The 14858-nt window shown below is 30.4% G+C and overlaps 1 protein-coding gene across 1 annotated transcript in view; it reads right to left on the bottom strand.

The window, feature by feature from the left end:
- LOC129969681 (uncharacterized) overlaps positions 1–14858 on the bottom strand; it is a 190133-nt gene that overhangs the window by 91444 nt on the left and 83831 nt on the right. The window contains exon 2 of the mRNA XM_056084347.1: positions 4368–4515. Within this exon, the coding sequence (XP_055940322.1) occupies positions 4368–4515 (148 nt within the window). The remainder of the gene's footprint in view (positions 1–4367; positions 4516–14858) is intronic.

Below are 14858 nucleotides of genomic sequence, written 5' to 3'. Positions count from 1 at the left end.
AGTATCCGCTGAAACCGGTTGAAAAAGTGCACGTGTGTTGAAAGTCAAGAAACAGGAAGCTACAGGATCAATCCATTCGACTGAGCTAAAAATATAATAGGGGTGAGCGTAAGTCCATCGTTAGACCGCACCTCCCCAGTTATGGGTTAATAAAATAGGTATTGATTCTTAGAATTTTTTTTTTTTTTTTGCTTTCTTATTTAAGAATTTTTTATAGATAATTGGTATTGTAAAAAATAATAATAATAATAATAAAGAATTTGATGTTTCCTTTAATTCAGAAATTTCAAAAATTCCAGAATCTGAATAAACCAGTTTTGAAATAATAGCTCTATTTGTATTTGTAATTGCGATAATTGAAAAGGCAACAAAGTGGAAGGATAAAATTAGTGATGATAGCAAATCCACGGATTTTCATCACACTTCGGCAGAAATAAACCTAATAAAAGTTACCATATCCATCCGATGCATAAGTAAACAAGATAACGAAGTGATACAGCAATCTAGGAAACTGGGATTCGAAATATGATTTTATAAAGAGAATCATACTCTCATTTTAAATTTTAATCAAACCTTTCAACTTTTTGACTGTCAGTTCAAATGCCCAAATTATAGCAATGAAATTAAATGCATGAATTTTAAAACAAAATGGGCCACGGTGGCCTAGTGGTCAGGTCTCGGCTTGCGAGCCGTAAGTATTAGTATACCGTAGTATTAGTAGTAAAGGTAAGTATAGTAAGTATTAGTATACCGTAAGTATTAGTCAGGTCTCGGCTCGTGAGCCGTATGAAAGTATTAGTATGAAAATCTACCCATATATTCTGCAGATATTATTTTTGATAAATAAATATGTTTTACAATTTTTTTTTTCATGTTCGAGACCCTATTTCATCGAAGAACCGTCGTGTAAGGGGGTCTGTTGCGCGTTAGATCCATCAGGGCCAAACGTCTTCCCTCTGGTGTGGTGTGGTGTGGAGAAGGAGAGCGCCAGCTCAGGTGTCGTCCTCGTCGTCTGACCACGGTTCAAAGTTACGAGGTCCGTCCCAAAATATCCCTAGTGTTGCTTTACAACACGACGTTAATATAACTAAACTAAACTAAACTTTAAAACAAATTTGGCGATCGATTAAGAACCTTTTTATATGTTCCTAAATAAACGAACACAAAAACTTCAAAAATTTCAATTAATGCTAATTTTATTTTTATCTTGTCAGTCAAAGCAAATATATGCAAAATGCATATTTGTTCTCACTGATATTACGAAATGCTTAAAAATGGCAAACTATGTTGTGTAATTATTAGAAAAATTGGAACATATAAAACACCTCTTGGTTTAACACTAATTCATATAATAAAATCTCTTTTGACTTTCGCAAGAAAGAGAAATTTATAAATTTTATTTTCGAAATAAGTAGCAAAGGATGCAAATAATTTATAACAAAGATATTATCAAAAAATATGAATAAATAGGCAACTAGGAGTTTCCATAAAATCCTAATTAGGCTTGGAATTTCGTTCTTTTTATTTAAAATAATCATAATACAAAAGTAATTCGGTTCATTTCATGTGCAACGATGTTATTTCTTGCCTTGGAAAATTTTCAAAATCCCTAAAGAGCAAAATATTTAATTTAAACAAGTTGTCATAAAATGACATTCCATTTATAGCAATTTTATCTTGACGGCCATATTTTTTACGGCAATTTTATCTTTGTGCCATATTTCCTTCTTTAATGTTATTTAATCCTGTAAAACATACTATTATACGAAAAAACGATTGTAGATTATATTTGTCTTCTTAATTTTAGAAATTAAGAAAAATATGAACAAAAATATTTTTTTCGCATGGAAACATTATTGTTTGAAATTCAAAAAGAGGATAAAGTAACGTGTTTCTTTTCGTTTCACTCATTCTTTTAGAAAACGAGCACTTTCAGTTTGTAATTACCTGAATTCTGATTCGCTTCATTTAAAATTCAATTTTGAAACTAAATTGGTCCATTCTTAATTCTCATTTTAAGCTTTTTTAGCGTTTTCTTTTTCTTAATTACATTTGCATTTTCTTATTTATTTTTGTTATATATTTGCTTATGTACCTAAACATAAATTGAAGAAAGTTTTAATTTTTTTTCATTCTATTTCACGTCTTTTTTTTATATTGAATCGGTTTAAAGAAATAAGAAATTGAAAGCATAAAAATTAAACTTTCAATAATGGTTTTTGATCTGATATTTAATCGTCTTAAGTTTTTTTCAACTAAAAATATCTAATGGAATTAAAACAATTGATGCAAAGTAATTTAATTTTAAGCAGTTTAAAATTAGTACTAACCCTCCAACTTCTAGGAAGTTTTCACTTTTCTTGCATAAAGTCAATTTTATATTACTTTTATTTGTATTCTGGAGGCTTACAAATAAATCCTAATTTCTTTACAGCGTAACAAGCTTCCATTTATTTTGTGCCAAATATTTATTTTGGCTCAAGCCTATTTATTTTGAGGCCATCCATTGTCGTTGGCCATTAAAACTCATTCTAAATAATTATATTGGGAGAAATCGAAAATTATTGTTAAATAAGCAAGCATATAATTTTATTTCAGAGACATTACGTGTGAATTATATCTTTTTATGCATATGGAGCAGGTTACGGTTAAAAGTATGATTTCAAAAAAAAAAAAAAATATTATTTCATTAACTATTAACATTTTCTTTTGTGGTGTTGTTCCAAATAGCTTTTTGTTTATTAGTTTTTAATTGATTATACAATTATGATAATATTATTTTTAAATAATTCTTCGTCTATTTCTCGTTTCGTTTGGTTTTCTACAAACTTTAGAAATTATAATAAAATAATAGAAGGGAAAGCGTAAAGAAAGTAATAAGTTAATATTTTGAGCTTATAAAGACTTATTCATCAAAATTACATTTACTTTTAATTCATTTTATAAATAAAGGTTTACATTATTTTCATTACAAAATATTATTAATGCTCTGAATGGATTATTTTGCCTTGTTTTATGTAATTTATATAATTATGAATCATCTGCATTGCTTCCATGTGCTTTATGGCCCACGGTGGCCCGGTGGTAAAGTCTCGGCTTCGGAACCGGAGGGTTTCAGGTTCTTGACCCGATTCCATCAAAGAACCGTCGTGTAAGGGGGTCTGTTGCACGTTAAATCCGTCATGACCAAACGTCCTCCCGCAGGTGTGGTGTGGAGAGGGGGTGCCAGCTCAGATGTCGTCCTCGTCATCCGACCGCGGTTCAAAATTACGAGGTCCGTCCCAAAATAGCCCTAGTGTTGCTTCAATCGGGACGTTAATATAACTAAACTAAACTAAATTCCATGTGCTTTATACTCTTTGAAAAGTCTTTTTTTTTTCTGGGGATTGTATAATAAAATGTTTTTAGGGCTGAAAAATTGGCTTCAAAAAAGGGATTCATTAAGTTTTTAGATAAATTTCTTTTAATTAATTAATTGATTTGATAAATTAATAATTAAATAACAAATTAAGACGCATCATTTTAGCAAGACAGGAAATGAATCATCTCAGTTTCTGCCTTGTTTAAAAATTTGACAGAACTTATTCCAATCTATACAAGTTAATACAAAGTTCATTGTAGAAAGTATACTTTCCATGGTCCTCGCCAGAATTAAGGTAGATAGAACTGGTAAAGGTGTATAAAAAAATATATGAATTTTACATTTTTTTACAATAAAAGTTCCAAAATTTGTGAATTCCTTTTTCTTTATTGAAATTAATCTGATTTGAATTGCATAGCAAATATGAATGCGCGAATTTCGAACTAACTTCGCATTATTTTACGCCATCAGGGACATTTTATCCTTTCAGTTCCTGCAAAGCTCACAGTTAATTTTAATGGCAAATCATAGTACGGATTTAACATGTGTTATACAAGCATGAAATTGCCTTCATCTAATTATGATTGGAAAAAGTATCTAATAAATATATACTTACATGTAATTATGATTGCAAAAAATATCTAATGAATATACACCTACGTGTAATTATGATTGCAAAAAATAACTAAAATATACACTTACGTGTAATTATGATTGCAAAAACATCTAATGTATATATCCTTATGTGTAATTATGATTGCAAAAAATAACTAAAATATACTCTTATGTGTAATTATGATTGCAAAAAATAACTAATAAATAAACACTTACGTGCAATTATGATTGCAAAAAATATCTAATAAATATACAATTACGTGTAATTATGACGACAAAAAATATCTAATAAATATGCACTTACGTGCAATTATGATGACAAAAAATATCTAATAAATATTACTTATGTGTAATTATGATTGCTGAAAATATCTAAGAAATATAAACTTACGTGTCTTCAATGTAAAACATGTGACTATCTGCTGCTAAGCATTTCCCTTTGAATGAAAATATATCTTTCTGTATCTTGATAGGCGGATGGACGCCTTTCTGAAACCACGTCCCAGTCCATCTTTCAGGAAACTCGCATCCTTTAGAAGCTGAAAATATATATAAAATACATTAATATCTGATGTAAATAAAAAAAAATCGCTGTCTATTTATATATTTAAAATTTTTGATATCAGTTATAACCTAAAAAGATTTACTTATGATATCCTTTTTGATCCATTACTCGAATAATATTCAAAGATTTTCAATAAATTAATTTTCGTCTAATCAGTGAAAACGCATTTACAATATCGTTGAAAATTTCGCTCTGAAATTTGTAATTTATATTATATAGCTTTAATGTATTATAAATTGTAGTTTATATCATATATTTTTATCATAATATGTTTAATTTAAAGTTAAAACTTATTCATTCTCCCCAGATAGTGTAGGGGCCGCGTTGGTCTGGTGGTAAGTTCTCGGCTCGTGTGTTGTATGATTTCAGGTTCGAGACCCAATTCCACCTAAGAATCGTCGTGTAAGGACGGGGGGTCTGCTGCGCGTTAAATCCGTCAGGGCCAAACGTCCTCCCGCTGATGTGGTGTGATGTGGAGCGGGGGCTGCCAGCTCAGGTGTCGTCCTCTCATCTGACCGCGGTTCAAAATTACGAAGTCCGTTTCAAAATAGCCCTAGTATTGCTTTACACCGAGACGTTAATATAACTAAACTAAACCCAGATAGTATAACTGCCATGCCATTAGAGTTCCTCATCTTTAAAGTTGGTAATATTCAGGATTTACAATATCTATGCAGGCAGTTTGATGTGCACACTCTATAGCATTTCTGAATATGGGATGACTAATTTATTGATAATGAGACAAAGCAAGAAATTAAAAAAATAATAAATAGAAAAGAATATCCAAGAGTTAAAGAGAGATTATTTAAGAATTATAACATATAAAATTTAAATTTCCAAATTTTGAAAACTCAATATATTTGAAACAAAACACGCTGTCAACTTTTAAACTTCCGTTTTCCTGTCTCTTTGGTCCATACTGAAAAGTGATGCCAATATCTGAATATGGAATGAGTCGATTTACTGTTAATGGGGCAAGACAAGAATTAAAACACAATAAATAAAAAAGAAATTCGAAGTATTAAACATAAATCATATAAGAAATATTATATAGAAAGTTTAAATCTCGAACTTTTGAAAACTGATATAATTGTAAAAAAACAGCTGTTAACTCACACTTCCGTTTTGTTGTCTCTTTTTCCCATAATGAAGAGTGGCCCGAATTTCAATTCAATTTTATTTTTAAAAAAATATAACTCCTGGTTTAAGAGTTCGAAGTCTTCAGAATTTTGACTTAGAATTCAGAATCTCTGGTCTTCTCATCTTCTACACATCCGTGATTTAATTTATTTTTCAGACAATTTGTCTTTGCAATTCATATCTTTTCCCTCCATTTCCATATAGAAAAAGTATGGTAATCCTAGACTCTTCCATCAAATAGTCCTGGACCCAAACTAGTACTGATATATGAAATTGCCCTTGTTTATTGATTACAATAAAAATGGAACAGAAGAGACGCAACAAAGAAGAACACAAAGGCGGAAATTCCTGCGAAGAGCGCGGAAAGCCTTTCGGATTAACGCAATCGTAATCGTCATCGTTCGTTGCCATCCATTCTCTGCGTGTTATTAGCAAAGGACATTAACCCATTGGCTCGAGACACTGCGGATGATTTCATTCTGCTTTTTCTTTGTCGACAGCTAACTGTGAGTAATGACAGCGGTATTAACAGCCCAACGGAAGCCATAGTTATTTGTCTGTATCTAATGATTTGGGAAGAAGCACTCGTTCACACTGGTAAGATGGATTTGGACTTTTCTGACCGGCGAAGTAGCAGTCAATGGATATTGGAAAACAACAAGCTGCAATGACCTTGATAAATTAACGGTTGGACTTGAATTATTGTAACACACGAATGATTATAGAAAAAAATTGTTCTAATATATGAGACCTTAACTATCATACCGTTCACAGGAAAGGAATAAAATTCCGATTCAAAGTATTTTGAGGTAATACGCTCAAGAATCATATGAAAAACATTTACAAACAAAATTTCAAAATTTTCAAATAGCAGCACTGACTTTTTTTATTGGAATGTGTTCTCCACAACAAAAAACAATAAATAGCTTTAGAACGGTGCTTATAGCATAAAAATCGCCAGCGGTAGACAGACTAAGAAGAAAAAACAACTGTGGTGTGCCTACCGGGAAAGTGAATTTCAACAGATTCATTTCGGTTTGATACTTGCTTTGGTTCTAGTCATCATTTACCGCATGAAAAACGTCATTGTGATTGAAGTCATCGGTCAAGTAGAAAATTTGTGAAATACAATAAAATGTAGTGCTTCTTGTTGCTTCTCTGCTGCAGTTTTATCTTTTCTTCTTAGGCTTTCTACTGCTACGGATTTTAAAGCTATAAGTACAATTTCTAACGCTATTTAGTAGTTTTGATTATGAAGAGGTGCTGCCATTTGAAAATTTTGAAGCTTTGTCTCTGTAACTGTAAGTGTTAGAGTTCAACCGTTGTTTTTCATATGATTCTTGAGCGCATATCTCAAAAGCAACCAACATTTTTTTCCTTTCCTGCAAACGGTATAATAGTTACAATCTGATATATCGGGGTAGTTTTTATAATCACCGGTATTTAATTAACACGTTAATCACCATAACACAAATTAATATTTGGATCTACAGGGCGACAGGGAGCAATTAACTCCTTATTTATTAAAAACTTTAAAAATTATGACAAAATAATTATGGACAAAAGAGTTTAAAAAGGTTTACTGAATGGGAAGCAAATATTTCTCACGCGTCTTCTATGACTAAAATAGCTATGTAACTTGATGAAGCAAAGATTAAAGTATCTTTTCTTGCTAATATTCCCAGATGATTTCGTAATCAGCACAGCAAGGAGAGAAATAATATAGTATTATTATCTTTGAACTTCTCGCTTTCAAGCCTTTTTAGACTTAAGAAAAATGATCACTTCTTTGTCTCAGCTTATTTCAGGGCACTTCGCCTTAACAGAGTAGCTACTACATTATAAAAAAAATGTCATCAAAATCGAAAATTTTATGCAAGACGACTACTTGTACCTATTAATCGTCTCCTTCCTCAGATAATTTTAGTTCAGGTTTTTCAGAATATTGGAAGATCAAGTTTCTCTCCTTTCCGTTTTAAAACCGCAATGACAGTCTAGGTTCTTAAGAGGTTAATATTAAAAAGAAGTCTGCTCTTAATTGATAGTTATTAAGCATATATATTAGATGCTTGCATGTATTTTAATCATTCTTTCACTTTAAAAAGGCATTTATTGAGAAAAAGTGGTATATCAATCAAAATATTTTCAATCATTTTCTGCCATTTTTTTCTATGCTGGTCCAATAAGTTTTGCAATTGATTGTCTTCGATTTTTTTTGGTCCACCAAGGCGTTCTTTGTCATTGACATCGAGATCACCTTTCGTAAATCATTTAAATCAAAACCGACAATTGGGATATGACGGAGCAGCAACACCATATGTTTCTAAAAGTGTCTGATGGGCTTTTATAGCAGATTTCTTCAAATCATACTAAAAAAGCAATGAATGCCGAAAAGGCAATCTCGAGCATTCTATGATTGGGATCTTTATACACTGAATAACTCAATAATACTAAATAGAAAACTTTCAAAATGGATAACAATAAAGTAATAGTAAATTGGTAAAACCCAAAACCATCGTCGTTTATACAGATACTTCGCATGTTTACCAATAGATGTTGCTGATTAAAATACAAGCAAGAACCTAATATAATCAGATAATATTAGAATATTTTTAGAAAAGCTCCCTGTCCCTTAAACTCAATTAGGGAAAGCCTCTAACGAACAAAGCGCGCACCTCGGGTATTCAGTCAATCATACTTAGCGAAAGAGGGCAGGAATTTTGCAGTGCTATCCAGATAACTTTGGTGGCTTCTGTAGCTTCCTAAAACGGGAGTTTGGGGCCTTTCTGTATTGATAGAGTTAATCGGTGATCGAGTAATATCAATTTAAGCTGAAAATAGCAAAACATTTTGCCTCTGTAAACTTTTCATCATTCTGGGAAGGAATCCATAAGAAGGGAGTAAGACACCAGATACCAACAATTTTCAATTATTGAAAAAAAAAGAAGTGGAATCATGGTTTGGGTTGTTTTCTCTCGGAATGGTCAGGGTGATCACTAAAAGTTCCATGAAATAACTCAGATGTATGAATTTAAGATCCCGTCTCTATCTGTCAGATCATTAGCTAACAACTTTTACACAATTGTGCACTTTTCTATAAAAGTTGTGATAATTTAAATTCAAGTTATATTTCACTGTAAAATTTTATAAAATCCTATCTATAAATATTAGTACAAAATGGTTTCAAATTCTATATTGTTGTATTCTTCTAGTTGCAGATTAGCCACAAAAATATATTAAACCAGGAATTTTATTTTTATTTTAAAAATATTTGTTTAGTAATATTTATAGATTTCCTTTTATTTCGTCATTTAAAAACCAGAAATTCTGCACCGAAACCTAACAGAAATGTGGGTCAATTACCCAGAAAAATTATACCTATTCTATTTCGATTATTTTCTTTCCCTAGCTTTTAAAGAATGTTTAGTTAGCAAAAAAAGCTTTATTTAAATATGATAAAAACTTAATATAACAATAGGAATCTTCCAGTATATTTTAATGAATTTAGTTCTGTAAGTTTATTTACCATCTATTTTAAAGATTTTTTTACATACTTTTTATTTACTGAAATAAAACAACACTTGGAAGAAAAATTATGGCATCATTTGAAATTCATAAATTTAATCCATCTTTCATATAAATGTTTTGCAGAATACTGACGGATATAAAATTATGTTTATGTTGTTTCTACAGTGTAACAAAAAGTATATTTTATCTGCCTTTATCTTTGGACAGTCTTTTATAATATTACATTCCCTATTTTAAAATGTATGAAACATAATGAAATGCTGTAGATTTGCAAATGCGTTTTCCTTTAATTCTGTAAAATTTAATTTCTGAAAATATCAATTTACTCTGAATAAACAATAGTATAAATACGACTGTGTAGAATAATATAATAAATGCTTCATAAATAATTTCCTTTACAGTTATCGGAGATTGCTATAAAAATAACAATTTCTAATGTTTCAAAGAATTAAAATTAAAAAACATCAAGAGGAGAACTCTTTAAATTCGCATTCTTAATTCACGGCGAAGTCTTTGAATAGAATAAGAGATTAAAATTCAAAGGAAGAAGCAAATTTTAATAATTAAAATGTCCTCACACAAGAAAATTCCAACTGAAGTTTGGAATATTGATATAAGACAAAATTTAATTATATAAATTGCATATGTCTTTTATATTCCATCTAAAGGATATTTCTGAGAGTTATATGACAAAATTAGGTTTATAAAAACTAGTTTTAATATTTGCTATTTATAATTGTATAAAATAAATATAATCCACTCTTTCTTCTTGGAAAAAGAACCCAAATGTATAGAATGCAGAGAATTTATTTTGTAGAAAGGAAAAATATTGCATTTGAAACTCCCTTTTATTTTATTTTTTTGGGCAAATGAATACCTAATGAATATGAATACAATACCCGTGATGAATGGGGATTTACATATCATAGCAATTTTTTTGCAAACATTTTGAAAGATAATGTCTCTGAAGTCTTTATTTTTATCATCTAATAAATTTGAAAATATATTTCCATCTATCATGTATGTTAAAACTGGATTGGTATTCACAATTCTCAACTAAATTAAGTTAGAAATTAAATAATTTTATCGTTTAATCCTCAATAATTTCAACGCATTTTATTGCAAAAACACTTTTCCAAAAATAGGATAGGATAAAACTCCACAAATAGGATATTAAAATTATGATTCGAATAGAATATACAGGGTGTTCATTAATTATTGTCGGGGTTTCCGTATCTCATAACTTTCGAATAAAAAATATTAAGCAAAAACCGATTACGTATTCGTAAATTACAACTCAAAGAATTTTATTAATGATATTAAAGTGTAAAGCTTGCACAATTTGCACTTCGTAGGCATTCAGCTGAAGGCGATTATGTATTCGTAAATTCGCTGAACAAATTTTGACTCGAATTGAGGATGATGAAAATTACCTTCGGAAATGGTTCTTCAGTGACGAATCCACTTTTCATGTGTCAGAAAAAGTGAATAAACATAACTGTAGAATATGAGGCTCGGAGAACCCGCACGATTATCGAAAGTCAAAATTTGTTCAGCGAATTTACGAATACATAATCGCCTTCAGCTGAATGCCTACAAAGTGCAAATTGTGCAAGCTTTGCACTTTAATATCATTAATAAAATTCTTTGAGTTGTAATTTACGAATACGTAATCGGTTTTTGCGTAATATTTTTTATTCGAAAGTTATGAGGTACGGAAACCCCGACAATAATTAATGAACACCCTATATAATAAAACAAACTAGATATTTAAATTATAGTATTTAATTATTGAATTTAATATAGGCACACTTTTCCTCTAATTTTAATAAATCTTCAAAATATTTTAATTACATTTTGCAACAATGCTCTTCTTTGTTTTAGTTGCTATATTTATATTCACATGAATCACGATGTTATTAAATGTATTTTTTCCCGATGTATGTAAACTCAGTCATATAATTAAAGTTTAATTTTTAAAATAAATTTTTTTAAAAAACGCATGAATAAAATTTAAATATAACATTGTTACTATATTTTAAATTGGTTGTATCATTAAAAATTTGATAATTAATCATGTTCATGGTTTTAGAAATATTTAATTTTAATCTCTTTTGTAGAAAATTACATCGTGAGAATGCAAACAGAGATAATAGTTGTAATCAAAATAATTTTTGATATAAAATCGATTTTTATTGCCGTGTTAAAAAGTGTAATATTTTAATTATTTTCATTTTTTAAATTGTGATTCATTATTATGAGTACTTTGGATTCTTGAAATCATTTTTTTCTCAAGTATACTATATAGTGACGTCATCAGCATAGATTTAAAGTTTGATTAATACAATACCAGGGCATGGGTAATAAAGTAATAATAATATCAAAATCGTGTATTATCAAAAATACACATACACAAAATCAGAAAAAATAACTCATGAGAAAGTCAGGAGAAAGTCTATTGATAAATACCATCATTATCGGAATGGAGCAAATCAAATGAATTGAAAACGTGTAAAAACAAACTTATTATTTAATTGATATTTAAATTCTAAAAATATTAAAGGAATTATTGATTTGAAGAATGCAGAAATAAATAAATTTAAAAAATTGCAACATATTAGAAATGAATGAAAGTAGATTAAAATGAAATAAATGCGTTTAAGAAACTAACTATACAATTAAATAGTCAGTCGCTTTCCAGCTTATTATATATCAAAAAGTACTGAAGCCAAAGTAAATCAATAACTGTATATTTCACCGCAAAACTGACTGATACAAATGAATTATATCCTAAGGCACTCTAGGGTATTGTTTCTCATTTAGTTTCAAAGGTTCTCAATATTACTTATTATGCTTGCGTGCTCAGAACCTCGGTTTTAATCTAAAACTTCATTTCGCTATCATTGGAAGTCACTGAAAAAATATAAAACGACTTCATTGAAGATTAAAAAAACAGTCTGCAGCTGAAATAGAAAACGAAAAAGAAAAAAAAAAGACTACAGCTGAAACAGAAAATGTGTTAGCGATAAAAACAAGAGAATTATGAGATCGTAAAAGAAGAAGAATGGATATAAATTCGATCAGTTTCTATGGTTATCTTTGAAGACAGAAAACAACACAACTTTTTGTTATCTTTAATATTTAAATAAAATTGTTATGGATTTTAAGGATTTCGATTGAATGTTCTTCGTCTCAAAGTTATTTTGAAACAAAATTTAAATTCGAAAGTTCTCAATCGATTTATATGCCTGTATGAAGTCAGATAGAATTTTAATTGTCTTGGCACTTTATTTACTTTTTCTTCACGCTATCAAAAATAATTGTACTTGTAAGGTAATACTTATTATTTAACAAACAGTATATTTTTAGTATTAAGATTTCATGAATTTTAATTCTATTGAGTAATAACGTCTTTTTTTAAGATTAACGTTAGGGAAAATCACGAACCAAAACATAATATCATTGCTTTCTTTGCTTCATAAAGAAGAATGGATAAATGTTACTACTAATGTACACGGTAATAAAATCCTAGACCAATCAAAATTAAGTTGAGTATTCTGCTGGCTTAATGTTTCAACTGTATGAAGAGTACTCAAGAAATACAAATTCAGACGTCTGTCAGTGTATTTGAAATACAAAATCTTTTTTTCTCTTATTGAATAGAGGCCTCGATGGCACGGAGAGCCCTTATCCAAGCATTTCTAATAATATTTCGCAGTTCCATGAACTGACTAAACCAAGCGCCGAATGAAACATAGTTGTAAAAGCAATCGGAAACGTTCATATGGCGATTTCTTTACCTTCTATTGTAGCCATTAGGTAATAAGTAATAAGAATTATTTCTATGCCTCTTATTTTAGCGTTTTATATATAGAGAGAGGATTGGTTATTCTATTTTTTAAAATTATTTTTAAAAATAACACTTATATATCATCGACACAAATTGGAAACATAAAAAGCATGAATTTTATAAGATACTTAGCCACGTATCGATACGTTGTTTGATATTCTGTACAGTATACAATATCTTCCGTCCTTTGGACATTGTGACATTATTTTTATGTTTATGTGCGTTACTGCTTTCTCTATGTAATTTTCAATGTAGTTTCCTGAATCCAGAATTGGTTTGCTTGCTATTTAAATTTCTTATTTCAGTCAACTGAACTACCTTTAATTACAGCCCATATTCTGGCGATGATTGTAAGCCTTTCAATAAATAAATAATTGTTCTCTCTCCCACCCCACTCCGGCGACCTTCAAACTCTTACACCTTTTCGGGTAAACGGGTCGTCGAGGGGCAAACCAAACCAGACCAGACCAGGGTGTACTTAGCCAAATAATATGAAAAACAGGTTATGTTTTCGTTAGATTACAATTCTTCAATCTTCAGTTTATAAAGAGAATTCAGATTTAGGGCACTGACACCATAAGAATCATTCTTGAAAAGATCCCCTACAGCAATCTCAAGGGATTGAAAATCTAAGTTTACATATTCGTTAATCTATATTTACATCGCCAATGTGCCCGATAAGTTAAAAATAAAGTTTAATTTCTGTCAGTTATAAAATCATATGTATGTCAAGAAAAAAAAAAAGATGAAGTACAAAACAACAAAATATATGTTTGTTGTTGTTTTTTATGGCACTTGCTATGGACAAGCCCGCTGTTATGGAGACAGTGATTTAAGCCGGTAGGGGAGTGTCTCTAGTTTTTTTTTTCTTTTTCTTAGTAGCGTCAACTAGGGCCAAAAGTACAAATTTGCTACTCACGCATCACTCATTTGCTTGCACAACCCCTTTCTACAGGAGGGCACATTCACACATCACACAGATATAACAGAGGGAGAACAACCATGCCCGAACCGGTACTCGAACCCAGGACGCCCATATCACGGGAAGACGCGCTACCCCTATGCTAGGACGCCGGCACATATGTTTGTTATTTGAGTTACTAAATTAAAATATATCCCTTTTGTTTCAAAGCTCTGTTGCTGTTGTTCTTTCTTATGGCACTTGTCACTAGACAAGCCCGCTAACGAAGTCACCGAATTTAAGCCGAGTTTTAGGGTCCCTTGTTTTCATTAGCGCCATCTAGGGCGAAAAGTACGTCTTAGCTTCATGCGTCACAACACTCACTTGCACAACCCCTTTTTACAGCTAGGCTTATTCACACACCTCATAGATGGAACACAGGATAGAGAACAACCATGTCTGAACCAGGACTCGAACCCGGGACGACTAGAACATGGGGAAGAAGCATTACTCCTAAGCTGGGACGCCGGCTTTTCAAAGCTCTAGTTTTTAATGCCGGATGATTTAAAATTCCAGAAATGAATGGATCAGAAATAAATTTAATTATTATAATTATTAAATATAAATTATTATACCATATCCCATTTGTGCACTGAACTTAAATTCACTTTCGATTTCAGCAAAAAATTTATTTCGTTTTCAAAGTTTAGTAAATCATGAGTTCTACTAAACCAAGAAAATCAATATCTGAACATTGTTTGTGAAGTTTCACTTGTGAAAGATATAAACCAAAAAATTATCAAAAAAATGAAAAATTTCATTTCTTTGAAGAAGAATTTGACTTCGTTGTCCAAGCCAGAAATCCCTCGTCTACTTCAAATTCTTTTTCTTCCTCGAA

Source organism: Argiope bruennichi, chromosome 5 (assembly GCF_947563725.1).
Source record: "Argiope bruennichi chromosome 5, qqArgBrue1.1, whole genome shotgun sequence".
Classification (NCBI taxonomy): domain Eukaryota; kingdom Metazoa; phylum Arthropoda; class Arachnida; order Araneae; family Araneidae; genus Argiope; species Argiope bruennichi.
The sequence above is the reverse complement of the archived record's forward strand: the minus strand, read 5'-3'. Positions and strand labels throughout refer to the sequence as shown.